General features: G+C 36.8%; 1 protein-coding gene across 4 annotated transcripts; it reads right to left on the bottom strand.

The window, feature by feature from the left end:
- Window positions 1–829: 829 nt before the first annotated feature.
- On the bottom strand, window positions 830–15,156 carry CLK1 (CDC like kinase 1). Of its 4 annotated transcripts, none has more exons than XM_043992731.1 (13): window positions 15,004–15,156; window positions 10,117–10,289; window positions 9,650–9,878; window positions 8,445–8,535; window positions 8,003–8,069; window positions 4,360–4,476; window positions 4,107–4,273; window positions 3,925–4,019; window positions 3,714–3,843; window positions 3,362–3,444; window positions 1,917–1,996; window positions 1,271–1,361; window positions 830–1,177 (listed from the first exon to the last, which is right to left on the bottom strand). In XM_043992731.1, the coding sequence occupies exons 2-13, from the start codon at window positions 10,287–10,289 to the stop codon at window positions 1,031–1,033; spliced, it is 1,470 nt and encodes a 489-aa protein (XP_043848666.1). In that variant the 5' UTR covers window positions 15,004–15,156; the 3' UTR covers window positions 830–1,030. The 4 variants fall into 4 exon arrangements, 2 of the variants coding, with proteins under 2 accessions (XP_043848666.1, XP_043848667.1); XR_006355572.1 differs by lacking the exon at window positions 830–1,177 and adding an exon at window positions 2,734–2,815 and having other exon boundaries at window positions 1,294–1,361; XR_006355573.1 differs by lacking the exon at window positions 830–1,177 and adding an exon at window positions 2,794–2,815 and having other exon boundaries at window positions 1,294–1,361.
- Window positions 15,157–17,010: the final 1,854 nt, after the last annotated feature.

The raw sequence follows: 17,010 nt of genomic DNA, 5'->3' as shown, positions 1-17,010 counted from the left end.
AGTCTCACTTATTCAATCAATCTAAATCAATCTCCTCTGGTTGGGACCTTTGGGTGTTGACAAAAGCCCATTCCTACACTAATATAGTAACATATTTTGCTGCAGAATTTAAACACATATAACCTATATCATTTGTTTGCCATCTCAGGGATAAGGTGAGGGAGAAAAATGTTTAGGAAATAAAATATAAAAAAAATTGTTTTTACATGTAACCGGGAGAAAATTAAAATACTTTAGTTTTGTTCTGTTTCTGTTATATCCATAAAATGGGGCTAATATGCCTTACCTGATAAGGGTGTTTGCATGTTAGCTAAGAAGCAATAAGTGCTAAATATCAGGTGTCAAATTATCATATGCATAAAATTTAATGAATTTGCACAATCTTCATGCAAAAGATGCCTATTTTTTTTAGAGGCGCATAGACAGTGTTCCTCTACATTGAGCTGACCAAATGAAATTTACCCTAGAGCTCTGGCTCTGCTCCTTCTTAGAAGAGCTAAATATGAAAATGGGCTAAAGTACCTGCTATCTACAAGAAGTGCCATCATCATCTTGGCATTAGCATCACTTTAAAAGGAAGCTAAGTTAAGAACTATACCAAAAATTGATTAAGAAAACCTAGCATACTAATACTCTACATGGGGAGGGCAGGGAGGTGGCACAGTAGATAAAGCACCAGCCCTGGATTCAGGAGAACCTGAGTTCAAATCCAGCATCAGACACGACACTTACTAGTTGTGTGACCCTGGGCATTGCCCAGCAAAAACAAAACAAAACAAACACAAAAACTACTTTGTTAATACGTGTACACACTTTTTAAAAGGTTTTCATAAATTTATTTACATACTCAACAATAAACCAAACTTCAAACAAAATAAGCATGGCAGTGATACAAAAAATTATGAATTTTACAAAGCTACCTTTACAAAGCTAACTGTACAAAATAATTTAATACTTAAAAAAAATTATGACTGACACAGTCTATATAATCTCCTTTGGAGAACTGTACAAAATATAGATTGAACACAGGTCAAATACTTTCTTTCTTCAGTGAAAAAAAGAAAGGATGTTTCAAGGCTTCTTTGAGAGTAATTCTTTTGGTTGGATCATACTCTAACATTTTCTGGATGAGATCAAAGAGAAGCTCATGGTCAGCATCTTGAGAATGCATAAATTCCTAAAACCAAACAAAGAAATTAATACATGTAGATCCTTGCTTCAACCTTTGCAAATTCTTTTTAGTTTGCGTCTTCTCAAAATAATTTCTTACCTTTAATGGTTTACAACGCCGTTGAACATATCTACCAGCAGAACTGTGTTCATCCCAATCTAATTGGTGATGACGGAAATATTTTTGTATCCTAAAATAAAGTAGAATCTCAGTGAGTTCAACTTTAATAATAGCAGAACAGGACTGTACAGTTCATCACTTCACTTCATGATAATATGAAATTACTTTCAGTCATTAATAGAAACCAACAATTCACTAGAGTAATATATACTCTGAATTAAAAACTTCTGACTAAACTTAACACCAAGTCAATTTAGTTACTTTATTAATAATTGTACCTTTAAGGTCAAGTGCTTTACAAATTTTAAATTTGATCCTTACACCAACTCTAGGAAGTAGGTCTTATCCCACCTATGGATAAGGAAACTGAGGCAGAGATTAAGTTACTTCAGTTCAGCCTTGTGGCTCTTGGCAAGTCTCCAGGATCCCAAATCCTACATTCTAACCAAGGTACTACCTAGCTGTACTAGTTAGCCATTTAATACTTTTTTTCCTCAAGTTATATTCAGTCTGAAGAATGATAGAATAGTTGCAAATACACAAGAATGTTCGAGAGTCAGAAAACCTAGACAATAATACCTGAACTCTACAATCATAAAATGTGGGTCATACATAATACACATACCTGGTTTTCTGAATCATATGTTTGGGCAGAGGTCCTAAAATCCTTTCCATCATTGCCAAATGTTCCTTACTGTCATGTGTCTGAAATGATTAAAAAAAACAAAAAAGGTTTGACATAAGACTTGTATGAAGAAACAAAAAAAGCCAATATAATGGCCAATCCTAGTTGCAAATTATTAGTCAAAGCACTTAATACTATTTGTTTAAAAAATGTAAACTATCACCCCCCAAAAGACATGTATTGTCAGTCAGAATTGCTCCATTAAACAACTTTTATGTAGTAGGGTTGGGAAGTGACTGCTCTTTCAAACAAAATGCACCAATAAAAAGGATATTAGCATTTAAAATAAAATTTAACTCTATGGTAGATTAACTATTGTTAATGCACTCGACATGTCCAAGTTCTGGTCCAAAAGGAAATTGCTGAACTAGTAGTTATAATCATCAATGAGGCAACAGGCAATGGAAAGAAACAGCACACAATTTTGGGTGCCCATATATATATATGAGCCTCCACATCCACAGAAGGTCATGTGTGATTAAGACTACTAGATAGCTTATACAGCTAAAATAGGATCCTCCCATACAATGGATGGAAGAAGCCACTAAACTATTTGGACGAAGGAAAAACAAAAAAATAGGTTTTTGGTGAATTTGTACTGTAAAGAGGAATATAGCAGGACTTGTAACAATTTTCTGATTTACCATGCTTTTCTATCCAATAAATGAAAGGGTTCAAATTTATTACAGAATACCTGAACATCTTTTATACATTTCATGCCCATTTTAGCTTTAGGTGTTAATTCTGATTTGTTTACCTACAACTGTTTTTAATTGGCCAAGATATTTCAGTAATGATTCACCTACAGGTTTCATACCTAAATTCAATCTTCCAGCATTCTAGATGTGGAAGTATAAAAGGAAGGAAAAATTAGCCAGACAACCCAGAAATAGGATCCACATGTTCAAGTTTTATGTTATAGACTTTTACTTTAACTTATAAATTGTAGGGTTAAGTGACCTGAATTCATATCCAGACACAGACATGTGACACTTTTAGCTGTGTGACCCTGGGCAAGTCACTTAGCCCCAATTGCCTCACTGAAAAAAAAAAAAAGCTGTATTACATGAGATAATATATTAGTATGCAAAAAAAAAAAATTAGCTTTAGAAACGAAACAAAATGTCAGATGTCTAAAAACTAAGCTGGTTGGAGCACACTCTCTCCATTTCCTTCAGGCCTCCTTGGCTACCATCTTATAAACTATAAAGGACCCTTACTTTCTAACCAGAAAACTTTAAAACTAGTTCTTGAATTGTTATAGCCTTTCATCTACCAAAACAGCCAGAAACTAGTAAATATTCATAAATGCTCCAAAATATAGAAACAAATATGCCCTATGCAATACCACCAGATTAATATGTTAGGAAAAACTTCTCACTTACAGGAAATATTGTGAATCCCAGGTAGTACTCAATGAGAATACATCCTATACTCCAAACATCACATGGCTGAGCCCATCCTAGAGCTGTAAAAAAAAAGTTGTTTGAATCACCAAGTCAACCAGAAAACAAAGTAAAAAGAATGAGATAAAAAGATTTCAGGATATTAAAAAAAATTTTCAGGATATAAGTATTAGCAAAGTGGACAGAAGTTATACAGGTATGTATAAAAAGAACAACTCATGAGATTCACACATATGCAATTAAAAATTTTCAAATGAAAAAATCATAACATTTTAATCTAATTTTAAGAACAAAAATCAAAATTTCTCAGAACTTGTAAGTAAAGACTAACCTAAAATAACTTCAGGAGCTCTGTAATGTCTTGTGGAAACCAGGGTACTATGGTGTTCATCATCATATGTTGCACTTCCAAAGTCTACAACTTTAATATCTGGATTTTTTACTGTACGCTCATCACGTCTCTGGGGGAAAAATTATATATGGTAAGAACAGAATGAGAAAAATATTCATTCCAGAATATGCACATACAAATGGAGACTTACCATTTTGGGATTATACTCTTCAGTGTAGTCTGACTGCACAAACAAAATATTTTCTGGCTTCAGGTCAGTGTGAGTTAGTTTATTACTGTGCAAAACTGAGAATAAAAGGAAAGAGAATTTGCTGTAAAGTTTTCTTTTTACAAGTTTCAACAAACAAGAGCAAATACAGTCTAAGCACTTACAATTGACAGATCTGCATATTTGGTATGCCATTTTCCTGATGTGATCCATTCGAAATGGCAAAAAGCTGTTCTCTTTAATGAAGTCATAAGTGCTAAGTCCCAGAAGTTCAAACACAATGCAAACATGACCAAGATGCTCAAACCATTCCAACATCTGAACACAGCGACTAAAATAGATTAAAATATTACAAAAACATCAGTAATTTTCATTATTTAGCCAACAAATGACCTCAAATTCTAATTGGATACTTACAACGTGCTGTTAGGATCTGTTGAATTTATGTGTTCCAAAACTTGTATTTCTGAATGAGCTGCTTCGGAATATCTATCCACGTTTTTCACTATTTTTACTGCTACACGTCTACCTCCCCTGGAAAAATTTTTTTAAAAAAATTATTGGGTGAGCTGAACTCCAAAAAGATTATAACCCCAAATACCAATACTACCATATATATTCATGTTAATTGCTCTCCAAATTCTTTTAATTACCCACCAATTTGAGTACACACACTAATCAAAAGGCTCTGTTCTACCTCTTAAGCTCTAGCTTAGAATACTCCCAAAAGCAAAATCACCTTCTCTCACACAATCTCTTACACCCAAGAAAAATTCTCTCAGTGAATTTGTCTAATTAAATTTTCCTATTCTACCTAATCCATTAGCCCTCTTCTCATTTACATTTTCTTGTCCTAGTGACACTACTGTCACTGGCTCAACACCCTTAATTCTTTCCAGTCTCTTCCAAATGCAAACTTATCTACAGTCTTTTTTAACACCTTATGTCTATCACCTATGTCTTGTCCAAATTCAAACTCAAATTTTCTTTCAATTTACTCATCATTGTAAGAATCTCTAGGATTACCAATTATCTTTTCCTCTCAGACTTCAACTGTGTTCCCACCTTCTTGCAGCAGATGAGTTGATTTCCCACTATGCCAATAGAAGATATGACCAAACCTATTAATTTTTCCAATATTTCTCATGCTTAACTCTAGTCATAAAAGGTTATTTTCTTTAAAAGCTAACCTTTCTCTCTGAGACTCCCCTTTTCTTCCCTTCCTCTGGTCCTTATGTTTCAGTTAACATGCACTTTGAGGGACAACACGGTATAGTGCGAAGTACTTAACTACAAGTCAGTGAAGAATTGGGTTCTAATCCCATTTCTGATATTCAGTAAGTCTATGACCATGAACAAATTGTTAATCACTCTGCTCTGCCAAAATGTGATATATAAATTGTTAAGTCCTCCTCAACCCAATATATTGTGGCAGCACATTGGGCCTGAAATCCTGGCCTCAGGGTATGACTATAGGTAAGTCATTTAACTTTTCCCCGTCAAGTTTCTTCATTTGTAAAACTGATATAGTAAAGTGCTTAGCACTATCATATAATAAGTGCTATGTAAATACTAGCTATTATTTTATTTTACCTACCCCTGAAAGCAAAACTTAGGTAGGCACAAATTCTATTCCAAATCTGGCATCCACCCTTGATGCTCACATTAGTTACCCCTCCTTACTTTTCTCAATGATTTGTCCTCACTTTACTTCACATAGCTGGCCCTTTATCCTGGAAATTCACTTTTCTCTTGTCTTAGGATACATTTTACATCTCTTTCAATACCAACTTCACTGCAATCTACTATTCTACCCTAGTAGTCAAGCTTCCTTAGAACGGTGCCAAGTTTCTAATCCTTACTGCTGCTGCCACCACCAAATCACCTAAAACTCAGAGCCCACTACTTAATCCTGGGATATAACTAAGTCAACAAAGTCATGATTCCTTAGACTATTCCAAGTGAACCATCCCCCAAAGGGTATACAAACACTCCTGCCCCAGAGCAGACTGCAACTGGCTCAATTCAGAAGACCATTGTAAACAGTCCAAATTTAAGAAGTGACAGAACAAAACAGAAATGACAAAACAGCAATTTGATATCAATCATCAGGGGACTTTTCTTTCTCAATACCACTATCTTTCCAGAGGAGCTGGGGAAAAGGAAAAACAAAGGACACAACCAGATGGTTTAATTCTCAGAACCATATAGAACAAAAAGTAGATTTCCCTTATTCTGTAAAGAAATGTTACAATTGAAGTCACAGCCATAGAAAAAAATGTGATGGCAGAAATGAAGGAAGAGAAAGGAGAGTAGGATTGTTGTGTGTCTCAAAATATCTACTTGGGAATTTTAGAACATTCAAGCTTCTTTCTCCAGAACAAATTGCCAATACTTGAAAGAATCATTTTAAAACTTTTTTTTTAAAGGGTAAGGTAGAAACGTACAATGCTCATGTAAGATTTTAGCCATGCTCCAAATGAATATATTGGTATTTATCATGATGCCTAAAAGACATTAGTATGAACTGAAGTCCAGTATTTTATGAGATTTCACCATATCATAGGCAAATCCCATCTTGTGGGACAGTCTAACAAAGGGCATTGTTTTGTTACAACTATGGGCATAATCTTTGTCTTAGAAAAGCCAAGTTGGTTTTAAATCCTATTTAAATGGGAGTGGGAAAACAGGTGGAACAACTCTTTATTATGGTAATATGTTTGGTTTATATTAAACTTGTCCTGCTTATTTATAGAAGGCTTCTGAAAAAGGAGCAATGTAAAGAAGTTATTAGCCTAGATATGAAGTATTTCTAGCAATGAAAGTAGTAGGCTCCCTTCTCACTAAAGGTTTTCAAGAGTTATGGGGTTTGTTATAGAAATTTCTTCAGATATAGGTTGTATTAGATAGCCTTCTGATAGCTCTTCAGGCTTGGATTCTGTAATTAAAAAATACCAGTGTTTGTCCTCTATATGGTAGTCTCTTACTGGGTAACAAAATATTGATGAGCTGTTCACAAACCCGATGAGAGAAAAGTTAGGTTAAAAAAAATTAGCATAAAAAACTAACTAGAGTTATTATGGTTTACAAATGAGGCCTGTTTATTAACCATAGTACTTGGTTATATAGATTCAGTTGAAATATAATTGCAATGTAATACAATTCATCTTTGTGGCAATAATCCCTCATGTCTCAACTCCTTTTAAGTCTTGTATTAACTTCAGCTTCCTATCCCCTCCCCCCCAACTTGGAACAGTTTAATTTAAATGACCTATTTAATAATAAATACTGAATATCTGTTTATCAATGTAGCACTGTTATATTAAGAGGGTAAAGATGGTCAATAATTTCAAACATTAATTTTCTGTTTAATCATTGGAAAAGGTTCTATCAATAAGAAATGTACTAAATGGATTAAAAATGATCAGAGTAAGTACTCGGTATAAGTTAATAATCTACACAGACCAGTAGTGGAAAACTAAGTCTTCAACAACTCTTAAGAGTTGCCCTGTGTTAAAATTCCTCTTCAGGGGCAGCTAGGTGGCGCAGTGGATAGAGCACCGGCCCTGGAGTCAGGAGTACCTGAGTTCAAATCTGGTCTCAGACACTTAACACTTACTAGCTGTGTGACCCTCAGCAAGTCACTTAACCCCAATTGCCTCACCAAAAAAAAAAAAAATAAAAAAAAAATAAATCCTCTTCAAATACTTGCTAACCACGTGACCATTGGTAAACATTACTTTAATCTGTTGAATGACTAGTGTTTATTATCATACCTAGTCCTACACAGGGTTGCTTTGTGGGGAAAACATTTTAAGTCATCTTTATCTAGGACAGACCATCCAAAATAAAGACCTCCTTAAATCCCCACAATTTCAAGCTATGACCTGCCAACGGTAGGAAACCAAGTATCAAAAGATACTTCTGACTGCTAGATTGTACTCTAAAGTATCATATAAAATATCTACTTTTTCTTCTCCATTAAGAAGACAGTATGGACAAATGACCCTAGACTTATTTAACAAAGGCAGTAGGAAAAATAATTAGGCCAAACACTTACGCTTTATGATCGATGCATTCCACAACTTTTCCAAAAGCTCCTTCGCCTAATGTATCAACAACTTCATCTAAAAAAGAGAAATAAATCTTACTCATACAAGAAATGGTAGCATTTTACTTATTGTTATTCATGAGTGATAAATGCTATTAATGTAGATTGCCCTAGATACTACGTATCACTAGACATTTATTTTATTGGATAACTCATCAAAACAATTAGTTTTTAACTATCTTTTGGCATTCTGATGTTAACTAACATTACTATCTTGGAAGTGGCTGAATAGCAAGCATTTAATTTTCTAAGGAAAGCAAAAACAGTCCCCCCACCAAAAGAATACAAAAGGAAAAAAAGGAGAAAGAAAAGACTTCCAAATCCCTGGCATCTTAGTCTAAACAGATTATGCTATCTGAAAAGTTAATAAGTGTTGAAAAATATTCTATACATCTTGCACTTAGTACGTCTCCACTCTGACAGATCAGGTGACCCTCCTCATCATCCTCTACACTCCTGGATCTTTTCCTTCGGTGACTCTTCTGGAAACGTCAAGTGGGCCGCACCAAGATCGTCCAGCCAATCAATAAACCCGAGTGAATTCAGGGCAGAATACGAAATTCATTCAGCGGGGAGATATTCAGGCATTCAGATACACGCCAGGCCACAAACGGTTGGCAGGAGCAATTTCAAATTCAGTCCCCAGAAATTCACAGGGCACATAGTTTATGTTAACAGGAGAAAAACATGGCAAGGAACAGATTTTCAGATAAGATACTTAAAAGTGGCAAGGCAACAAAACATAATACAATCTTTTTTCCTTAAAAAAAAAATTAATCGATGTACTGAAATGTAATTTAAGTTTCTAGTGTCCTTAAATTAATGTAAAATTTCAGGACATTGATTTGCTTGTCTGACAAAATTAGCCTTTGTGGCTAAGTTAGTTTCCTAGTTAGTTTTAAAGACTGTCTAACAGTTAAATAAAATGTAGCAATAATTCCTGAAGGAATTGCTAAAAAGCATAAAATATGCTGATGTAATTTGCAATGTTCTTAACTTAAATATGTCAGCTGTTCAATTACGTTAAAATATCAAAACAGCCTCCTTTAGGAAAAAAAAAAAAGATCAGACAGCATGTCCTGCTAAATACACAGACAACAGGCTTATCTGATCCTCATAGTGAAGTCAGCATTTGTTTATTAGATCTGATAACTATGTGTACATATAAACATAGCTATGCATACTTAAAAAATTTAATCTCTATTTACAATGAAATCACCAAACTATAAAGTAATTTTGAACAAATGAATTTCCTGAAAGTGTCATAAAACTATTGAGTATATATCTTTAAATTAGCTGTATAAACTACCTTAAATTTAGCTGCCTGTTTGTTATGTCTGATGTTAATTTGAAGGACAATCACTAACAACTACTGTAAAGAAATCTGCTAAACAAATGCCAACTACAAAAACTAAACTATCAATATACATTTCAGGAAATCTCCTATTCAAGGCCATTAAAAAAAAAATTAAGCAGGTTAAAAATTCATACTGCTTCATCTATAACATAACTCTCCCAAATTGTCAAACATGAATCCAAGTTTTCCTGCTTTAGAAGAGAAGTTAAATTTCCAAAATAGTGAAAAATTGCTCATACCACATGTGAACGATGATGTGCTGTACTTCGGTGACTCTTGTGTTTTCTTTTATAATGACTTCTTCCACTTCTGCCAGAGGACTTGCTACTGTGATTGTAATAACCACTTTCTTGTTCTCTATGGTGATATCCGTTTTCATATCCTTGACAGTAGTCATTTCTATATTCATCAATGTAGCGTCGATTACGGTAATCTCTCTCATTTATACATCTGGCTTCCAAATAATGGCTAAAAAGAAATTACAGAGAATTCAGTCACCAACTTTTGAACTACTTTGAAACTTCAAAAATTCTCTAAAAGAATGACACTAAGAAGTCACCTGGGACATCCCCACCCCACCATTTCTTTCAACTAACATGGAAGTAAAGATCAGTGTACCTGGGGGCACAGAAAAATCACTCTCAAGGGCTATAACTTATAAAAAAACAAAAATTCTGTCTAACATAGTAATATATTAGTTCCTTACCGATCATAAATTTTTGAATGATCATGCTTGTAGCGCTTGTTCTCCCGGGAACTGCTATGAGATCTCTTCCTTCGCTTATGACCACTGATACTGCTACTACTCCATTTTCTGTGATCCCAACTTTCCTTTTCAAGCCAATCAGGACAATTTGTTCTCTTTGATGAATGTCGCATCTATTAAAAAAGAAGTTTTCTCATAAATTATACTTTATATGACAAAATTGTCCAACCAGAGGAATTCCTTATATTTCTATCACCATAAGAAAATATTCTCAACATGTTTTTTTTTAAATTCCAAAGAAAAACAAAAACAATGTGAAATTATTAACAATATTGCACATTTCCCAAGTCAGAAGTGACCACCCCTAAAATGTTCACAACAAATGTTATCATCTTTCTAAATTAAGAAGGCCTCTTTTTATGGCAGAATTTACTTGGGCAGGATATGAATCTGTTTCAAGCAAATCCTAGTCAAGCAATGGCACATAAAGCCATTAATTTTATTTGAGAACAAGGATAAAAGTGCATGTAAGAATTCAATTTGAAATATCAGTTTTGCCTCACAATAATAGAGCAATAATTCCCCCTTCCCTCACTATATACAAAATATGCCTCTACTCAAAGTCCCCTTCAATGTAGCATAAAGTAACTGATTTCTTCAAGGCTATATTAACAGGAAAAATGCAACTGAACTGCATTAACATCAAGTGCTGAAAATATAAAAGAATAAACAGCTCCTACCCTTTAAGAGCTTACATTTTATTGAAGGGAAATAGGTTAAATACAAGATAATTGGAGGGATAGTGTCTGGAAAGGCCTCACCTCAATGGCACCTAAAGCCATTTCTTTCAAGGAAACTAAGGAATCTGTCTAGTGGAAATGAAGATCGAATGCATTACGGACATGGGAGACAAGCAGAAGATGGTAAACATTAAAAGACATGAATTCTGAGTACACAATTGAAAGGCAGATGCCACAATGTAGAAATGGTCAAGCTGATGATTTTATGTTTTTATCCTAGAAGCCATAAGAAATCACTTTAGATGTTTGAACAGGGGAGTGCTATCAGTTATGTGTATTCAGAATATCTAACTGTGTGGAGGACAGATTTTGAGGGAAAACAAGGAAAGCTATAAGATCAATAAATTGAGGTGATGGGTGAGAGAAGGGCACAAAAACAGGAGACATGCTGTGTAGATTAAGTGGACAAGACTGGCAAATGACTAGAATGAGCTCTGGTAAATCCCATCTCAAACTGGAAGGGTTTTAAGTCCAGTCCAACATCATACAAGTTTGGAAAGCTGTCAAGAAGTTAACCACAGCAACTACAATATTAATATTACTATTTTTAAAATCACAAGTACTTCAAGTAACAAATTAGTAGGAAAACTTTGAGTGCTTTTCAAAAGTAGATATTTCTTTTATTAGGTGACTGAGCAGAGTATTATATAGTAAGCATTGGAAAGATATACAAAATTTAGTTAAGACCTAACATGAGTCTATTAGACTGTGATGTAAGAACTCCTATTCTCCGACCATTTGCAAAGTACACCAGTCTCAAAGTTCACAAGTTATGTAAGTTATAAAGCAGAAAAATTATATATATAAATATAAATAAAACAAGACTGAGTTTGTCTCACATCCACAAACACCGAAAATTTCACAACAAATTTAGGAAAACTTTCAAATTATTCTGAAGTGCTAGGAAAGACTCACCCACTAAGCACTGAGAAATTTTATATTGGGGGAACTTTTGATTACAAAATTTTAAAGTTTTGACAGTAAGCATTCTCTATGAGGCATAGTACTGTTAAAGATAAGGGGAAAACCATGTGCCTTTTCCTCTAAGGTTACCTTCCATCTACTCTTTCTAGTTAATTTGAGTAGATAGGTACATGTCTCCTCCATTTCATTTTAAGTTTCTTAGTGACAGCAACTACTTTGTCTTAGCAACATGACATACCTAGCACATAATAAACATTTAAATACTTGCTGAATGCTTCTTGATGAAGTCCTAGATTAGGAACTGGTCGAGGGGGTGGGCTTATATCATTCTTCAATCACCTAAATATCCTGAAGTCATTTTTTATCTAGTGACAACCATATGTCAGACATGGCTAAGTAATGAGGATACAAAAAGAGGTAAAAGATAATTCCTGCCCTCAAGTACCTCACAATCTAACAGGAGACAAAATGCAAACAATAATATGCAAAACTACAAACAGAATAAATAGGAAAAAAGAGAGAAAAGGCAGTGGAATTAAGGGTTGGGAAAGACTTTTTGTGGAAGGTGAGATTTTAGACAGCCAGGAGGCCAGTGTCACTGAATTTAAAAGTATAGGGGGTGGGGGTGGAAGGACACACCCTAGGTGGTACAGCCCTGGATTCAGAAGGACCAGAGTTCAAATCTGGCCTCAGACACTTGAAACCTACTAGCTGTGTGACCCTGGGCAAGTCACTTAACCCTCATTGACCTGCCCCCACCCCAAAAGTAAAAGAAAAGTATATAACTGGGGAATAAGGTATAAGACGACTGGAAATGTGGGGATGTAGGTAGGGTGGGTTATTAAGGGCTTTGGATTCCCAATAGAGCATTTTGTATTTACCCTGAAGCAACAGGAAGCCACTTGGGGTGGGAGAGACAAGAATTGGACTTTAGGAAAAATCATTCCAGTGGCTGAATGGAGCATGAGACACTCACAGACCCAGCAGGAATCAATTATACAATAGTCCCGGTCTGAGGTGATGAGGGCCCATGCTTGAGTTCTGGCAGTGACAAGAAAAGGGGGGGCCTATTGGTTAGGGGCAAAGATAAGATAATGAATTTTGTTTTGAACACGAGTTTAAGATGTCTCCTGGAGGAGCAGCTAGGTGGCGCAGTGGATAAAGCACCAGCCCTGGATTCAGAAGGACCTGAGTTCAAATCCGACCTTAGACACTTGACACTAGCTGTGTAACCCTGGGCAAATCACTTGACCCTCATTGCCCCGCAGCAAAAAAAAAAAAAAAAAAAAAAAAAAGTCTCCTGGACATCCAGTTAGTTCAAGATGTGAGAATGAAGGTCAGCAGAGAGATTGGGGTAGATCTAAGGATCATCAGCATAGAGATGGTAATTAAATCCATGAGAGCTGAGGAGACCTGCCAAGTGTAGTATTGAGCATAGGAGTCCCTAAAAATTTGGTAAATGTTTGATCTGCAAAACCATTTTATATACCTATAAACTCGGGGATCAGGTAAAAATTTCTCAGGAGAAAATGGGTCAAAAGAATCCTTGGCACAGAGTGAGAAAGGGCCCAAGGCAGAAGTTGGAGGGCCTTTCAATCAGAGATAATGCAACACAAACAAGTGGAAGTTCTAAGTAATTGCTTTCCATACCAACCTAATCTAGATTCATTTACGAAATTAGCCACCCATAAAACAACATTCTTCAAACTACCATGCGCAAATGAATTTTTGAGTTTTCAGACTTGTGAAATTCAATTTTGGTAATAATTTTTAATTAAACGTTTTCCTTCTCGAAACCATTCCACAATTCAAAGTTAAAAGTTTTAAGTTATTTTTCCTGGTTCATTTTCATAATAATTTAAGTACAAAGACATGATATTACCAATTATCATGGGCCCAATTTCCTTTCAAATACTAAATGTAAACTATATTTTTGGCATTGTTCTAAATAAAAAATATAACACGGTACTTTCAGAATACATTTTCACTATACTATACCCCGTAGGCTGCTTTGTTTTCCAAAAGGCATCATTCTCTTCGGAAAACTGAATAGCCATCTGCGAAATGGTACTTCTGGGGTTGCCCTTAATCTTATCTGATTCAGGCCAGCCTAGGTGATTTACTACAACCGATCCAGTGGCCTGGTGCCAACAGCTGCCCTGCCCGGAGGTTTCACTAACAAGATCCTCTTAAATCACGTAGACAGGGTTCCTAAGAGAACCACGGAGGCAAAAGTAGGAGGGAAAGGGCAAAACGGGCCAATGGTGACCTGGCCAGGTCAGCTATTTACATCCTTCCTCACCCTTTTCAGAAAAAAATGATTTCATCAGACACAAGCTTGCGCAAGTGGCCAAAGGCAGGAGACGTTAAGAACAAACAACAAAAAGATGGTCGCTGGGCTGGCGGGGGTTCCATTCTAAGGGCTGGGTTTTCACCGTCTCCCGGCCCATCTTTTCCTTCTTTGCTCATTTTGACCAACAGAGTGGCAGCTTCGGCCTCCAAAGGCCCCACGCCTTCAAAATAAAGTTGGCCTACAAGCATTATCATTTCCTCAGGGGAACTAAACTAAGTCACACCCGATTTTCTTTTTTCCACCTTCCTTTCTAACATCCAACTCCAGAAACACACTTGAGGCAGTAAAGGGAAAAGGTGAACAATCTAGAGTGAGAGGGCCCATTTCGGCCCAGAAAAGCCCGGGCGGTGGCCGTTTATTGTGTCGTCCGTCCGCGGCAGGGGAGGCCGCCTCCCTTCTCCCCTCCCCCACCCCGCGCGGGAGCAGCCGCGATCCGCGGCCTCCTCCGAGTCAACAACGTCCCCTCCCCCACTCCGCCATTTTGCTGCGGCCGAACAAGCCGACAAGACAATATGGCGCCCGCGACCGCAGGCTTCGCTCCAAAACCTCCCCCTTTCCTAAGAGGAACCCTACTCTGGGAAGCCCGAGTAGGGCCATTCCTTCCCTCCTACAAAATCTCTCGCCCTTGGGGCGATGACAGCGCGCTAGCTAGGACCCCGCGATGGCAGTGGCCACAATCCGGGGTTCCAAGGGTAGCTTGGCCGGAGGGGAGGCCACTCTTAAGGCGAAAATAGTCGCCAAAAAGGCTAGACTGAGGAGAAGGGGAATGTTGCCAGGGCCCTTAAAAAATACAGCCGAGGATTAACTCACCGTTTCGGCCAAGGAAACCAGCTACTACGCGGCGAAACTAGCCTCCTAGGCGGACGGAGCGACAGTCAACAGACACTACTCGCGACAGCTTCCGACAGGCGGACTGAACTGAACGTCAGGAAGGTTCTCGAAAACAACTAGGACGTACGCGGACTGGCTCCACCCCAAAGGGGGCGGTGACGCATACGTGGGGACGTGGGCGAAGGGTGGTAGCTAGGCTAGGGAGTAGGCGGAGCCTGCAGGCTGAGTCTGCGCGTGTGCACAAAGGGTTTCTTGTTCTTGTCAGTTTCTGCCTTGTCTAGCGTCAGTTTGCCACAATCAGAGCTTAGTCTAGTACCTTGCACATAGCTTAATAAATAAATAACTATTGATTGATGCTTTGAACAGGTTAGGCTAGAGGGTGGATTAGTTTGGAGCAGGGCTAGACGGACAATAGAAAAGACTAGGAAAACACCCTCTTGGATGGCCGCGGGCCAAAGTCCTTTTGTAACTGACCTTTTCCTGGGAGGGAGTCAGAGAAGGATCAGATCTCAAGTTAAAGCACTCATCAAAATTATTTGATACAGATTAGTAATTACAAAGGTTGATAAAGTACATAACAAGTACAAAAGAAAACGAATGCAAACCCCAAAATATCAAACACTGGGATAAGAATTCACTATATGACAAAAACTATTAAGAAAACTGGAAACGCAGTCGGGCAAAAATTAGGTACAGATCTATTGGTCTCCTAAAGTACACATAGATAAACCCTAAATGGATACATGACTTACACATAGAGTGATGTCACAAATTAGAGGAAGGAAGAAATTATCTTTCAGAACTACAGATAAGGTTCATGACCAAGGAATTAAAAAGAATCATGGAAGATAAAATGGTCAATTTCTGATCACATAGAATTAAAACAATTTTGTACAAATAAAGTTAATTTGGGGAAAATTGGAGGGAAATATTTGCAGTAAGCTTCTCTGATGAGTGGATCACTTCCAAGGATCCAGGTTTTTAAAGAGTCACTCCCCATTTTAATATTTTCGCAAAGATTTGTTTTCAATGATGGTGAGAGGATGTAGGGAGAGGACATAGATGTTTGTTAGATGTTTGGTCATTGGAAAAATAAAACTAAGTTTTTAAAAAAATTCACAGATAAGGGGTTGTGCAGTTGTTTACGTATTAGAGGGGAAGAGAGTGACAGGTAAATATCAAGCTGAGGGTGGAAGTGACTGAAAAGGGAAAAGCAGGCTTTTATGGATAAGACTTCAGACTCAGAAACAAGGAGATATTTAATAATTCATATTAAACAGGGCTCCCCCTGGTTCTGACTCTGGAAAGCTTCAAATACCCATCCCAAGGCAATTTTAGTCTGGAAAATATTACAGTTTTGCCTGCTGAAAGGGAGCCTTTCCAGTTACGATTTGTCAGCACCAAAATGTTTATCTTCTGGAGCAGCCCAAGTCTTGGACTTCAAGACTTGGGGGAGGAGGACACCATGGAGGAACATGTTGGAGAAAAGATTCACTGAAATGGTAAAGTGTTGCCCTACTGTATACCAAAATTCAGTTCCCTTCCTAGGGGAGTTTGAATCACAAAGGTGGCACTAACTCTGAAGGAATCTCATTCCCTGTGTAAAAGTGGGAAAGGAATGTATTGATTGTGTTATGGGCTGTTATGAGTCTCTTCATGTTTTCCACATTAGTTTACAGCCTCCAGTGAAGTCTTTATATCTATCCCTCTTCTGATTTCCCGAAGGCTGGCTTTTACTGAAAAATGCATATTACTTTTAGCTCTTGTAAAAGAACTGATGACCTAGAATTGAGCAATAGTTGGAAATTTCTGATAGTAAACTGACTGGAAATCTTAAGCCAAAGTTGATTAAAAAAAAATCTTCTTTGCTAAAGATTACATAATTATTGCAGGTGGAAGACAGCCTAGTTTAGCTCTGATAACTAAGAAAGGACATTTTTCTATTGAATCAATCTTTGGAGCTGAATATGAACAAAGTCTGCACAG

Source organism: Dromiciops gliroides, chromosome 3 (genome assembly GCF_019393635.1).
Source record: "Dromiciops gliroides isolate mDroGli1 chromosome 3, mDroGli1.pri, whole genome shotgun sequence".
NCBI lineage: Eukaryota > Metazoa > Chordata > Mammalia > Microbiotheria > Microbiotheriidae > Dromiciops > Dromiciops gliroides.
The sequence above is the reverse complement of the archived record's forward strand: the minus strand, read 5'-3'. Positions and strand labels throughout refer to the sequence as shown.